Source organism: Pogona vitticeps, chromosome 5 (genome assembly GCF_051106095.1).
Source record: "Pogona vitticeps strain Pit_001003342236 chromosome 5, PviZW2.1, whole genome shotgun sequence".
Classification (NCBI taxonomy): domain Eukaryota; kingdom Metazoa; phylum Chordata; class Lepidosauria; order Squamata; family Agamidae; genus Pogona; species Pogona vitticeps.
Genome location: NC_135787.1, coordinates 27,882,254 through 27,898,689, shown reverse-complemented (window position 1 = coordinate 27,898,689; position 16,436 = coordinate 27,882,254). Strand labels below are relative to the sequence as shown.

The window sequence follows — 16,436 nt, the reverse complement described above, 5'->3', positions numbered from 1 at the left end:
GAAAATTATCACTGTGGATGCATGGCAGAGGAGGAATGCTGCACAGAGAAGGTGGAGTCATGCAGACACACACCTTAGAGGAAACCTTGCCCCCCACCATGGATTCATATGTTTAATGGGCTCAACAATGCACCAAAATACTATATTAAACTTTACATATTAGTAATAGTAAAAACTCCAAAGGCATACACCAGATTAGCCTGGAAATAAATCAGGATTTTTCTCTGGAAAGTCAGAATTAGTCAATCTTATCAATCGGATCAATCTGGCATTAGAAAATGCCCATCTTGCACCCCACTCACTTTAAATTATTGTACGTGTAAATAATGATACAGGAAGAGAAGCATCAGTCATGAAAATAATGAGATTGATGGAATCATTCCATCGCTTCTCTCAAGTCTTGCTTTCATAGCATACCGTTAGCGAAGGTCCCAGCAGGTCTAGGGAGCTTGCTAACAGTAATTCTCAGGGAATGGAAGACATCTGATCTTCCTTCTTATCTCAGTTTCCTCATCACTGTTGCTGCTTCTGCCATACACTTCCTTTTAAAGTGTACTTTAAAAGGATAGAAGGGGGTTTGGAAAATTGCAGTTGTTGAGAAGGGTATATTGGGTAATTCTCCTCATATTCAGGTTTTAAATCTGAGCTGGAGAAGAACTGCCAGATCAGAGAACTTGCTACTTCTATATTAAGTTCTCACACATTTTGCTTTTAATCCAAGTATTTGATCTTTTTCAGATGTACCCTCAGCACCACTGCAGTGTTTCACCAACATAAAGAGCCTGACCAGTAGCAAAAATGCAATCCAGATGTATTACTCATTACCCATTACTCATTACCAAAGGAAGTGTTATGTTGCTCCTTAAAACACTGAGCTTTCCACAATACTCCTGGAAAGGGGAAAACACTCTATATGATAATTTGTGAAAATTAACGACTCCCACCCCCCACTCCCCGCCATTGTGTGGCTCCCAAAAGCTTGCCCATAAGAAAAGGACTTTGAAAGAAACTTTGGCGACTTCTGGAGGGGAGGTGTCAAAAAAAATTACTTTCTGAAAAATTGCCTCAGCTAATTACATCATCAACCTTACTTAATTAAGCAAAAGGATTTCAGCCATTGGGCACAATACAAAACCACAATCTAGTGTTAAGTCTGAATTAGTTCCCTAGCACTAAACACCAAATAGGTGTGTATAAATTATCATTTCATTAAACAATGGACAAGCTTTCATCCACAAAAGCTCACATTTAAAAAAATATAGAAGTCTTTAAGTTTCCACACCACGCTTGTCTTTTTTTTTACTTTTTATTCCTATTTTGCTTTTACCTATACTGTATACTCTTAAGTACCACTTATTTTGTACACTTTATGACTGAGGCATGTTTGTATAGAACTGCAGCTGCAATATGTGTTTGTAAAACATGAAGAAAAATACTTAAAATATATCAGTATATAAAAATATACTTAATAGTACATTAAAAAGCAAAGACTCATCCTCTTTGGATTCAGACCTTAATGTGGTGAAGGGGTTTGAGTATATTAGAAAAGCTGAGAGCAATGCCATCAGGAGGCTAGTCTTCACTCCTAGCAAGATCCCTCAAAGTGGAACATTCATAGCTGAGGCAACAGACAAACAAAGCAGGAGAATGACTCATATAGTTCTGTGAAGCTAACAATCTATTTATTACAAATACATGTTTCAGGCAACCAAACGTGATTATACACATGGACATCACCAGTTGGCCAATACAGAAATCAAACAGACTACATAACTGGAAGCAGGAAATGAAGAAACTGTATTCTCTCTGCCAAAACAAGACCAGGAACAGATTGTGGTACTCATCATAATCATTAATATCCAAAATCGGAGTAAAGCCGAAGAACACTAAAATAATCCTACTGTCAAAAGAAAAACATGTCTGATGAATTAAAAGTCCACATAGAGAACAGATTTGCAGTACCAAACCCAATTGACCAAGAACCAGAAGAACTGTAGATTAAAACCAGAGATATTATTAGGTAAGAATGTAAAAATACAATCCCCGTAGTAAAAAGAAAAACCTAGATGGATGACAGAAGAAACACTTAAAATCATTAAAGAGAGATGGGAATCAAAAGTAAAAGGTGCCAGAAGTAGGGTCAGAATCCTGAATACAGTTTTTCAGCAATTATTATGTAGAAGTAAAAAATAATTATTACAATAACCTGTGCAAACAAACAGAAGAGAACAGGAAAAGGGGGAAAACAAGAGATCTCATTCAGAATATTCAAGGAATAAAAGGACAATTTAAGCCTAGATTAGGAATGCTGAAAGACCAACAAGAAAGCACACTAGGAAAAAGTTGAAAGGTAGAAACAGTATATTGCAGACCTATAATATACTGTATACTAACTGTGTTCCATCAAGTCAGTTTTGACTTATGGTGAACCTTTCCAGGGCTTTCTAAGTAGAAAATACTCAGAAGTGGTTTACCCTTCCCTTCTTCTGGAGGCAGCTCTGAGACTGTGCAGCTTGCCCATGGCAACACAGGTTGACTCTTCCCCAGAAGGCACAGTGGAGAAGACATATATGGAAGAGACAAAAAGATGACAGATTCCTTTGAAGAGGAATCCTATGACAAAAACTGCAATTCTGGAAAGCAGGATAGATAAAAATCAATGATTTTGTAAGCTGCCCCGAATAGACGCTATCTGGGGGGGGGGGGGTATAAATCGAATAAATAAATAAAAAATAAATAAATGTTTAAAAATTGTTTAAATCATCAAAAATCTGATTTTTTAAATTTAAATCAAATACACTCTGCTAGAATGTGAAGTGAAAGCTGTTCTGAAAGCACTGGGGAAAAATAAATCACCAGGAGATGATATACCAACAATAGACTTATTTCAAGCCTCAGAGACTCGATGAGTCAAAATCCTAATAAAAGTATGTCAACAAACACGGAAAACAAAACAATAATCCACAAACTGGAAATGTTCAACATACATTCTAATCTCCAAGAAAGGAGATTCAAGGGAGTGCAGTAACTACAGGACTACTGCTTTAGTTTCCCATGTAAGCAAAGTGATGCTCAAGATATCGCAACAAAGGCTTTTATTTTATATGGAGTGAAAACCGCCTGATGTTCAAACTGGATTCTGAAAAGGAAAAGGCACTGAAGATCTGACTGCAAATATCTGCTGGCTGCTGGAGCACACCAAAGAATTTCAGAAGAAGATCAGTCTATGCAATACAGATTACACCAAAACTTTTGCCTGGATCTTGTTCTGAAAGAAATGGATGTGCCTCAGCACTTGATTGTCCTAATGCATAACTTGTATTATGCACGACAAGCCACTGTTAGGATAGAATATGGATATATAAAATGCTTCTCATAGGCAAAGTTGTCAAGACAAGGGTATCTTTTATCTTCCTATTTAAGATATGTATACGACACTTACTTACTGGCAGAAAGCAGCAATGACTTAAAACAACCTCTGATGAAAATGAAAGAAAAAAGTGCCAAGGCAGGACTTGGGAACTTACATCAAGACAAAAATCATGACTATTGAAGAATTATACAATTTCAATGCTGACAATGAAGAAATTTAAATTTTTTAAGACTTTGTTTACCTTGGCTCAATCATCAATCCAAATGGAGACTACAGTCAAGAAACCAGAAGGAGTTTGAGACTCAGAAGGGCAGCAGAGAAGAAATTAGAAAATATCCAGTATAAGGTTGTGTCACTTGAGAGCAAGGCCAAGATTATTCTCACTATTTTATTAAATTCAATATAGACAGATTGAAAAATTAATAAAATGTTTTTGTATTCCCAGTCACTAAGCATGAGTGTAAAAACTGGACAATGTAGAAGGCTGAAAGAAAAAAAATGACATCTGGTGCTGAAAAAGAGCTTTGCAGATACTGAGGACTGCCCGAAAGACAAATACAGTAAGTGAATCCTAGAGCAAATCAAGCCTGGAGCCAAAAAATGATGAAACTGAGTCTGTCATACTTTGGGCACATCATGACAAGGCTGGATTCACTGGAAAAGACAAAGGCATCAGGAAAAGAGGGAGATCAAATATGAGATGGATTGACTCCCTAAAGGAAGCCAGTTTACAAGAGCTGAGCAGGACTGCTGGGGACAGTACATTCTGGAGATCATTCATGCACAGGCTTACCATAAGTCGGAGACAACGTGCCAGCATGTTAACAACAACAGAAGAAGAAGAAGAAGAAGAAGAAGAAGAAGAAGAAGAAGAAGAAGAAGAAGAAGAAGAAGAAGAAGAAGAAGAAGAAGAAGAAGAAGAAGAAGAAGAAGAAGATACTCTTGATGTGATTCAATCAAAATTATTTTCTGTTATTGGTAACATGTAATAATGGAAAAATTCATACTGAATGGGAGCAACTTCATTTGATATTGAGTTTGGATATTTATTTTAAATATTCTTCAAACATTCAAGTGAGAGAAAAAGGGGAGACCAGAACATGGAAGAAGCATCCTATAGAAGGGCCACAAAAACACTACAAAGGATATATACTTATCCATAGAAAATGACAGTAAGGACATTACAACCTTATACTTCTATTTTTGACAAAACTTTTTGTTGTTTATTTTCAACTTTTTTCTTCTCCGAAGTTAAGTGTTATTACATTAAAAACTACTGTGGGTCCATATTAACCTTACCTGAAAGGTCCTAATTTGGATCACAACGAATGTGTAATGTAAAGGAAGAGTGAGCAATATGTGATCCTCCCAGTATTGTTAAACCACAAGTGCCATTGGCCTGAACCAGCAAAATGAATTCTGAGAGATGACTAGAGCTGCAGTCCAACAACATCTGGAGGACTGCTCTGTCCACTGCTGCTCTAAATTTGCATAGTATATAACCTTTAACTTTCAGACAGCAATTTCCCTTGAGTTCTTTCTTTAATTTTGTGAAGGAATTAGAGTAGTACAGGAAAAAGAAGGGAGTGAGCTGTCCCCTCAAATTGTGAAGACGGAGGCAAAACAGGAGGAAGGAGAAGTTGAGACAAGAGGAAGAAGTTAAGTCTTGAAAGGGAGAAGGAGGAGGGACCAAGTGTGAGGAAGAGGAATATAGATGTTTGTTTGGTAGAGTAGAGGGAGGGAGAAAAGGAAAAGGAGGAGTTAGTGTCAGTCTGGGAGGAGGGAGTGAGGAACATGGAGGAGAAAATAGAGTGTTCAGAGTACCGGCAAAGCTAGGTTGTCATTTCCTGCCCAAAGGGAGAAACTGCTTCAGATTTTTAAGGAACCCAATTACAAATTTATATGTTGAACCCTCAACAGAACAAATTTTATCAAATGTAGAGTCACAAAATGAGAACGCTGATGGTTTATGTAGTCACCAAAATTTAAAAAAAACACACACCTCAGATTTTATCAACTGGACAAAATTAGTATTTTACGTTTATGCATAAAAAAAATCATTATTCAAACAAAAATATTTCATACCAAGATGAAAAATTAAGTGAATTGATGTTAATTATGTGGAGCAGGCTCATATTTCTTCTGTGACAGAGTCACAGGAAACAAGACCTGCAAAAATGAAAGCATGAATTAAGCAGAAGCTTTAGTGCTATAATATGAGAGGATGTTAGTTTATTAATCTGCCAAGTACTCATATTCAATTTCTGCCCTATTGGCACCAGCCTGTAAGGCAAAAGCTGAAGAGGCATGGTGTTTGTGATTATTCACTATGACAAGGAATTCAAACTACATAGCAAAGAAACTCCAAAACAGTGGTTCTCAAACTTAGGTCCCCAGATGTTCGTGGACTACAACTCCCAGAAATCCTGGCCACAGCAAGTGGTGAAGGCTTCTAGGAAGTGCAGTCCAAGAACATCTGGGGACACCAGTTTGAGAACCACTGCTCCAAAAGACATTGTAGTGTCAGATTTCATAATGGAGATCCATTTATCTACTTATGAGTCTGAGCTAGTACTCGCTTTCTGAAGCTATGAGGGTAGAGGCGGCCAGAAATATAAACAGATAAAAACTTGAAGCTCAATCCCATTCAGGTTTACTCAGAAGCAAACTGATTACTTACGTTCCAAGGTTTAGAATAACTGGACTGTTCTTAGAACAAGTGGAATTTAAGGTAAGGTTTCCCCTTGACAAATGTCCAGTTGTGTCCGACTCTACGGGGCGGTGCTCATCTCCGTTTCCAAGTTGTAGAGCCAGCGTTTGTTCATAGAAAGTTTCCATGGTCACATGGCTAGCGCGACTAGACACAGAACACCCTTACTTTCCCACCATGGTGGTATCTATTTATCTACTGCCATTTTTACATGCTTTCGAACGGCTAGGTCCGCAGAAGCTGGGACAAGTGACGGGAGCTCACTCCGCCACGTGGATTCGAACTGCTAATCTTTCAACCTTGCAGCCCAGAGGCTTTGCAGTTTAACTTGCAGCACAACCACGTCCCCAAGTGGAATTTAGTAACACATTACCTAAAACCTCCCTTCAGAGAAAACAATTATAGTTTCCTCCCTACAACTATCTTGCAATCCCTTTGGTTACTAGTCTATGTTGCATTGTGATGGCTGTTGATCTTTCATCAACTTCTGACTTAAAAGCATGAGAAGGGGAACAGTTGGAGATAAAAGAACCACACAAGAACACTGATAAGCAGAGTGGAAAGTTGGAGGGATCAGTTCCTCTTTCTCCAGAGTGCAGCAATTATTTAAGAAAGGAGAAGAGATGAGCATGAGTTCCTAAGCATATGCAACAGGGTACACGGTACACAAAAGAAAAAAGAAATACTGTATTTTTTCACTGCATAAGACGCCCTTCCCCCCCAAAAAAAAGTGGGGGGGAAGTGTGTGCACCTTATGGAGCGAATACTGGCTTCCCATCACTGCCATGGCCACCACACCGCCCTTCTCCTCCCCTTCCTGGGCAGGGAGTGCTTCCGGATAATGAATTTGCTGGGACAGAGTTTTATTTTTTAATTCTAATTTATGTGAAAGAAAACAAGTACTGGTACCGTATTTTTCGCTCCATATGCCCCCCCACCGCCAGGTGTTGTTTTTTTTTTACCCTCCCAATCTACCCAACGATCAAGACAAATCTTCTTTGGCTTCCCACCGCCACTGTCGCCACCATGCCGCCCTTCTCGTCCCCTTCAGGGGCAAGGAAGCGATGCTGAATAATGAGCTGGCTCGGGCGGAGGGTTTTTTCATTATTATTTTTTAATTAGGTGCGTCATATTGTCAGATACATCCTATAGAGCGAAAAATACAGTATGTATGGGAAATAAAACTGCAGCACATCTGAATCAAATTCAGAAATGGGATTAAAAATGTATATAGTGAACATTGATATTCTTGCAGGGCTGATGCTACTAACATGATTTAGTCTACAACTAAAGAAGATTTTTCCATTGTTAGCCCCAGTTCAGTCTGGGAGAATGTGAGGGATACGACTTCACGTGGGATTATTTTAATAAGCATCTGCAGACTGTCAATGGGATAGATGTAATCTGCATTCCCTAATCATCTTATGTTGGGACAGCTGTGATAAAAATGTCCACACTGCAAATGAACCAAAAACATTGCATGAACACTGTGCTAATGGAGGAAATAAATTCAAGAAATGAGCAGAAATTAAAACATGCATTCAAACATGCATACATTTGAAAAGAATAATCTCTATAGGTGCAAACATCCCTATCCAAGTTTAAAAGAGAATTAGGAAAAAAAATGATACACTCTTGTATGTTCTAACTGAAACCTTCTTCTCTCTTATTTCAAAATCCTTTCCCCTGGGGGCAACTAAAAAGCCTCATGATGATGCAACTGAGATTATTACAACAAATTATTTCTGGATCAGTTTTCAAAACATACATTAGCAAACAATGACAAAAGCTTTAAGGGCTAAATCCACTTTTAATCTCCAACAGAGAAAATCTAGAATGAATAGAACTTGTTACTCAGTGCTAGAATAAATATAATTGCTGAGTATACTATATTTTTGACTAAAATCAGAGTTAATTTTAAATCAGTACAGAAGTGTGTATTCAGCTAAAGTATCTGTGACATTCAAATCACAAACCTGTAATGGATGTAGTCTATACCAGAGGTCCCCAACCCCTGGTCTGCAGCCTGGCAACGGTCCACGGCCTATCCAGGACCAGGGTGCAGACACAGATCTCCTAACCCCCCCCCCGTGAGTGCTGCTGCACGCGAGCACATTCCGCCCCTGCAAGCGCGACGTGCGCATATGTGCAAGCAAGCTCCGCCCTTTGCAGGCGTGCCACACACACACACCAACCGGTCTGCGGTTGGGAACCACTGCTCTATACAATAACACAAAACAGCACATTTTAATTGCAGCTGTTTTCTTCTTTAGAAAACACTCTGGATAGGTGAGAGAGAAACAGATTATCAATTGTTTAGGAACAAATAACCTTCACCATTATTTATAGAATTCTAACTTTTCAATAATACGGTAAAATCTATCTGCTTGTGTTTATTAATACCACCACACCTCAATGTTTGGAAAAACCATATAAACATTAAGACTGGAGTACTGAAGCAACTTATTCAGGTATTTTTTCCCTTGGCTGTAGTAAGTGTCACATCACTGCACATCAGAAAAGGAAAAATTCCATTTCCTAAAATGCTGACACTTTGCACCTGCTTTAACGAATTCTCAAACCTTTTCATAATATCCATTAAGAGTTCTACATTTAAATTGTTGGAAACTAAATCACCAGTAAATAATTCAGATAGTAATCTAAACCATAACTCAGGGTGCATATGCAGGATGCCATAACACACACTGGTTATTCAACACATGTTCAATGTACTTTTTTAATATGAGTGCATGTATGTGTACAGATATGCTTATACAGTAAGATGGCATATTTGAAAGTGTACATACCTACTGCTATACTATTTGTTTAGAACAACATATATTGCAAAGTTTTTCAATATACCTTCATGTGTATTTGACTGTGCACTTGTGTATTATCTGAACCCATAATGTGTGAATATAGCAATTTAATCAGATTAAAACTCTTTTTAACAATTTAATCACCACATTATATCCCAAACAATTAAACATATTAGAATGGGAATTGCTATTGAAAACAGTAAGGAAAGGTACCAAGTTCTCTTAGAACCTCAAAAATGATATTGTTCACTGGTTCTCTTTCCCTTTGTAACACCTGTACTCCATTCCAGAGAGTCTTCTGGCCCTCTGAAGCAGCATTTCAGGGGCATAGGGGCTGAAAGGGAAAAGAAGAAGTGAATGTTGTTTTGCCCATCTTTGTCCAATAGGAACATCCGGCAAAACAGGACCAATGACAGAAACCCAACTCTGTCACAGAAATGGAGGAATTGTGAATGTCTGAGTGTCTGTATTCCTCATCACAGTGGCCAATTTTTATTCTCACTGTTAGAGATGTCTATGTTTCCCCATGATAGCATTGTATAGCTGGGGCTACTGAAAGTAAAAAAATAAAAAATAAAAAATAAAAAATAAAAAAATAAAAAAATAATAATCAAATACTGCACTCCTAAATAAAGGCAACTTTGATTACTCATGAATGAGGAATTTGGACTACTCTGCTGGTGTAAGTATTTTAGATCCAGGACTTAAACACTGTATCCACATTTCAACCACTTGACTTAAATCATGCTATGTTATTTAAACCTCCTCCTCAAGGTATGTTCTCACTTATTTTTGAGAACCAAATCAATGTTGTAGTCTAAAATGAAGACATTAGAAACCATGCAGTGAAATAAACCAGTGTCATGAGCTTGAGACTAAATCTACAGAAGCTTATTAATAAAATCAATTATTTAAGGATGAAGACCAGAACTGTACATATAGGTAAAATTCAGCAAACCTTACTTCTGGTAGAGGACCGGCTGGTTTGGTAAGAATTCCTCCCACATAAACAACATTTGGTAGCGTTGGTCTCGGAAATTCTAGAGCTACATCAGTACACAGCATCCACAGGCTGGTTTCATGAACCAAGTCATACATTGATCTTGTTGGCTGTACATTATACTTCTGCATTATCCTTTCATACTTTGGCAGAACCAAAAAGCTGACTCCAAATCTTGAAACCAGATAAACAATAGTGTTCTTAAGTCTCTCTAGCAAGTTCATATGATCTGTGAGAAGTGAATTGAATTCTGGAACATACGCTAAAGGTGCCGGTGCACCTACTTCAGCTGGATACCAAAGGCCAGTGGAAAACACAGCATACTTAATCCCTAAAAGATGGGCAATAACAAATCCACACATCTCATTAGGATCCACTAGCAGCAGGTCAAATTTTTCTTGCTTCAGTGCCTGCAGGAGCTTCTTATTGCCCACAATCATGTCACAGTTCTTGGTATAGTGATCCAGAATGTCAAACAGTTCCAGGGCTGTTAGTCTCCCAGAAAAGATACTCCTCATTTTGGACTGAAGAAACTCATCTGAAGTGGTTGTATTAAAGATCCCTGGGTATCGCTGCAGTCTATAGTGATTGGATGGAGGGATTTCTCTGCCCTCAGACAAGAGGAAAACTGTCTGGTGGCCTTGTTCATGCAAGGCTGAAGCCAGGGTCTTGAAAATATACAGATGGCTTTCAAACATAATTGGCGGCACAATAACAATTTTGGCAGCCCTTGAAATTCCAGCAGCATTCCACAGAAGAATGAAAAATGGAATGAAAGACTTCATAGCTGAAATGACAAGCAAACAGAATTATTTCAACATAGCTACCGAATGAGCAATATTCAGAATGTTTCAAAATATTTATACCTCCCAATCACACTGTAGAAACTGTCCGCCATTTTATATCTATCAACATTTTGTTCAAATTGTGTTTAGTGGCAATCACAGAAACAAGTTTGTTACCTAATGACACAGTCAATGAAATATAATTCTCTTTTTCTTATCAGGCAGAAACAAAAGAAAAATAATGAAAAATAAAAAAATAAGGAAGACAAAAATGTATTGAAAACTAACTGCTATATTCTAATGTGAGTTTCCATGGATGAGTCCACTTCCTCAGACAACTAAGGAAACCAGAGATCTCTTTTTTTTTCTTGCCCATTTCCGAACACAGAAGAGCACTGAAGTACTGATAAATCTCTTACTGGATTGTAGCACTTAATCCTGCAAACAATACAGTGGTGCCCCACATAGCGACGATAATCCGTTCTGAAAAAAATTGTCGCTATCAGGATTTGTCGCTATGCGGGACTAAAAAGCCCATAGGAACGCATTAAAACACGTTTAATGTGTTCCTATGGGGAAAAAACTCACCGCTATGCGTAAATCCTCCATACGGCCATTTTCTTCCAGCAGCCATTTTGGAACCACCGATCAGCTGTTTTTAAAACATCACAATGCGAACATCGGTAAGCAAAACACTTACCGATCATCGCAATGCGATTTTTGGCCATTTAAACCATTGCAATGTGATTGCTTTTGCAATCACAAAATCCACATCACTATGCGGATTCGTCGTTAAACGGGGTGCTCGTTAAGCGAGGCACCACTGTATTCAGGTCTGAATGTAACAAGAAAATCACAACAGAAAAAGTGCATGCCATGAAAAGGATAGACCAGATCTTTACACTGCATTTTATGTTATACTACATTGGGAAGAAAGGGTTTTTAAGTTATGCAACACTCCAACATATAATAGGTATGCTTTATGGCTGAAATATATCTAACTAGCAACTGCATGGTCTGAAGCTCTTCACCCAAATTTATTCCTGAACCGTTTAAAGCTAGACATATAGATAACAGTAAACAATGTGTGTCTTCAACACTGTGACTGAAATCCTGTTGTTTAGAATAGCAAGTTGCAATAAAGTAGGCCCAATGAATTAATGGGGATTCGGTAGGTCAACTCCTTCATTGATTCAAACAAGTCTGTTCTATTTGTGGCTTATTTTAGCATAGTAAGCTGTAGCTATATTAGGCCCAGTGACTCAATGGGGATCTGGTGAGCAATGTTCCATTTAAGTTGCACACCTGTGCAGCACTGCATCAGGGAGCACAGCCAAGCCAGTGTTGCTGCCCATACTCTCTCACAAAGGACAACATCCTAAAGTTACTTCAGTCCCAATAAGCACATAGTATAGGTATGCCAGACTTTGCACTTGATACAGTATATGGTTTGTGGCGATCTGAGTGAACAAACCTACAGTATATGAAACAGACTTCTTACTTTGCTATTGAGGAGTGGAGAAACAAATTCAGTACAGTCGTTTTTCTCAGAAGGAGACCACCCAAACTTTGGCTTCATTTGCTTTGGCTCTATGGAATGCCAACAAGCATATCTTGATGATCAAGTATGCAGTATCTACTATATGAGTTGCCATAGGTAGACACATTAGTATGTTGAAGCAGAAAGGGGAAAAAAAGACTACTGAGTTTTATTTGTCATAAACGTTCATAGATTGCAGACCAATATGGTGAAATGAACTACAATCAGTCTGGCTGAAGTAGAACTTGACAGTTTTTAAAGTGTCCCTAGACACTCTATTATATGAGGTTCTGAATTTTATTCTATTAATACACTATATATAATATTATATTGTTATGGTTCACTTACAAAACAAAATTGGATCTCTTAAAAGCTTACATGTATTGCTAACTTTTTCTTCTAATATGCAAACATTTTTCTGACGTGCCTCCTAAATTACATCAATCATCTTGTGCCTCTTGAGGAAAAGATCAATGCACACTGCAGTGCTAAAATGTTTTGAAACATGGTAGAAAATCACTGTTATTACTATCATTATTTAAATTAAAACAAACCTAAGATGTATACTTCCAAATGCTATCAACAATACACTTGCATGAAGGCAAGTTTGCATCATGGAATGTGCAAAACAAACAGATCAAATATCAAATTGTTGAAGTTTAACCTCATGCTAATAGCTCACATAAAAGAAAAAACTACTGCCTTTGCAAGGAATGGTTGTAAGCCATAAAACCCTATTAAAACATAAAGTAAAAGAAAAATCACAATACAAGTTTAGAGATTACAAATTGGTTTTGCTGTGAACCTGAGGAATTACAGAACCTTCCCTTATTCTGTGAATCATTTGAGATATTTTTTCAAGCATATTCCAGAATTCACTTAGATCTAGTATAGAATTTCTCGAAGCATTCAACCAAGTTTTGTTTAGTTTAAGTTTGTTTCTGCCATTTCTGGAGATACAAACACATGTCACTTGACAGCACTGTCAAATACTCTAATGTAAGCACACATAGCATTGTCTGCTGGACTTTTTGTACCTGAATGTTTGCTCTTAAACTCACTTAAATTGCAAGGAGGTATCAGTCTAATCGGTGTCAAATGGATGTTCTCTTCCTTTTTAGATGGTGCATGTCTTCCAACCCGCAAGGGAATTACTCATCTGCTATCTCCAAAGATTTTTTTTATTCTTTAAAAAAACAGAGCTCTTCCTAAACTGATTGTTCATGCTGCAAAATACTGCACAGAAGAGCATTCACACACAGGAACCATCCCAGTACTGTACTTACTTCCACATGAAAACTTGCCCTGAGCGTGACATCACTTTCAAAGACACTCTTTCAAATTCTTCTGCTTGTTTTAGGTAAGCCAAATAGATGATGATCTCAGATAGAGCCTTTGACACTAGCCATGGCAAACTGTTCAGTTTTCTTTGTTCGTTCAAGGCTTTTTCAATACAATGAGAATTACTCTTTCATACTTGGGCTTCTAAATCATTTAAAAATGTGCTGCTATTGCTAATGCCCTGTTTTATTATTTTGGTATGATGATGGTTCGCTTACATTTTTTGGTCACCCCACAAACACTTCTGAGATTAAAGACTAATGTACAAATGCCTTTAAGTAAGTAAATAAACAAATGAAGATATAAAGTCCATTAAAATAAACAGTAAAGTACATAATGATCTTTTCTAATAACAAATGAGGCTTTTTAAAAAATGAGGAAAGAGAAGATACGGTGCAAGAATAAACTAGCTCGGTCAGGACATAATGGCTGTGCTCTGATTTGAATAGCTACACCTACACTTGTTTTTCCTTTGTGTTTTAACCATGAACTCTGACTTTGTTCAAATTGCTGCAACAAAGTTCATGACAACACATTGTCTAAATAGATCTATAGCATATATTTTTGGTATAAGCACTGGAGATCAGCTGACATAAAATGCCCTTAGTGCAACATTCAATTACAGTTGAGTCATAACTTAATTTGGCTCCATTAAGAATCTTTTACAATATTATAATTTTTGGGATACTATGGACTGAGAAGGCAGGAAGCCTCAAAAATACTACTGTGATATTTATGTAAGAGGTACTTGTACTGGAATTAAGGTAAGTAGCTAATACATAAACATAACTGTTAAAAAATACTGTACTCTTCTTCTGTCTCATTCTCGCAATAAAAATTAAGAACACCGTTAACAATACCACCTGTGGAACACATTACACAACCAGATATATTTAGATGATTATTGCAAGTGCCATCTTTTCCACAACACTTCTTTAAAGCAAAGATACACAGGGAGGACAGTCCTCCCCTTCAATTAACCTTCCTGTACTCTATTTCCCAAAACACTTTTCTCTCAGATAACATCATTTCCAGTACTGGTTGTTGTTGTTGTTGTTTAGTCATTAAGTCGTGTCCAACTCTTCGTGACCCCATGGACCAGAGCACGCCAGGCCCTCCTGTCTTCTCCAGTATTGGAGGTTGAGTCAAAAAGAAAAAAAAAGGGAGACAGAAGCTCCTGAGAGATAAGATACTGGCATGTAGGGAAACATCTCTGAGCTTTTTCTGCTTTCGAGATTCAGCTCCTCTCTTATTTATAAAAATAGGGAGGATAGATCCATGTTCATATAAAAATGGAATAGCAGCTCACAAGGTCTAAGCAAACCAGCACTGGAAATCTACATGCACAAATACTATTCTACAAAGCATGATTTCTTACTTCCACACACTCCTCATACCATCAGAACTTAGTCCAAAAATATATTGTGGCATGGATCATCTCTTCCTTTCAGATATCTGGCACCCAAAATGTCCTTGGTGTGAAGTTTTGAAACACTTTATAAGCTCAGAAAGCAACGAAAACATCTAAACTAATGCTGCACTCTTTACACATCTCCGTTGGCATAACAACTGAACAAAGTGAAAACTATATCCCAGTAAACACAATCAGGATTATACTATATATCTGCTAATCATATTCATATATGCAATAAAAAATTAATCAAACGGGAATGTATAAGGATCTCTCTCAGGTGTTTAAATCAAATCTAACAAAACAAAGAAACAGGAAACACTGCAAAACGAATTACCTCATATTTTCTCATTTCTTTGTACAATTCACTAGTCTCTGCCCTGACCAGTCTTCTCTTCAGCAAGAGGGAAAACCATGGCTGAAGAGTGCTCTTCAAATCAATTAGAGGCACTTCAGCACCATCAGCTCAGTAATCTTCACAGCCTCAGCTCTCAATCCTCATGTTACCAGGAGGTTTTAAGTTTCTCAATTATTACAGCATTAAGAGATAGCAAAGCAGGGCTGGAATCTCAGCACTGTATCTGCTTAATTAATATGACGTTCACCTCTGGAAACCTATAGGCACATCCTAATTAGCCATTAATCAGTCATCTTAGAGCCTAATGACTCTGCATCATAGGGAGAACAGTACAGACTGTGCTACAGGAAGACTTGCCCGAAGACATATAAAAGTACAGGTACTATTTCTCCTCACAATGGACAATTGTAACTGTTCACTTTCTCTTCTACTGTTTTTGCTTTTCGTATATTTCTCCACAAAGACACCTGCTTGATCTGCCAGTCACCTAAATTACCAAGTTTCTTCACCAGCAGGCTAACCTCCAGTGTGTGTGTGTTGGAATTTCAGTTAGAATGTGGTGTTCTGAATCAAGAAAACCATTTCTGAATAGCTCCAGCCAATAGGATTATGTTATACAATTAGGTCAGAGAAAAGGGAACACAGTACATTGTTTATGACATTCTTAGGACCTTTATGATCTCAGGAAAGAACTCACTGCCTTAAAGGAAAGGTAGTGCTGCTCCCATGTTTGACCAAAAAAACTTTTATAAAATAGGCAGAACTGAAACCAATTTCAGTTAGCTGAAAAACTGTGAAGTATAGAATTGTGTATAAGAAATAACATAAATGTCACTTATTACTTGCTACACAGAACAGTGTTTACAAGTATGTTACAGAACAGGTAAGTAGGGAAATGGGTACTACCTGGGTAAGAGGGTAAGAAAGATATAAGCAAATAAGGCATTTTATGTTAACTACCGCAGTGGTTCTTAACCTTTTTGAAAGAAACGCCCCCCTTGAGCCATTGAGGAAGTTATCATCGCCCCCCCCTCCCCAAGGTGATGATATCTTACCTACCTACCTACCTACCTACCTACCTACCTACCTACCTACCTAC

At 37.7% G+C, this 16,436-nt stretch overlaps 1 protein-coding gene across 5 annotated transcripts in view; it reads right to left on the bottom strand.

Moving 5' to 3' along the window:
* The window catches only part of UGT8 (UDP glycosyltransferase 8), a 58,249-nt gene that overhangs the window by 19,962 nt on the left and 21,851 nt on the right, over window positions 1-16,436 (bottom strand). For all 5 annotated transcript variants that reach the window (XM_020802790.3, XM_020802788.3, XM_073001723.2 and 2 more), the window contains exon 2: window positions 9,866-10,689. In XM_020802790.3, the coding sequence (XP_020658449.2) occupies window positions 9,866-10,687 (822 nt within the window). In that variant the 5' untranslated portion in view covers window positions 10,688-10,689. The remainder of the gene's footprint in view (window positions 1-9,865; window positions 10,690-16,436) is intronic.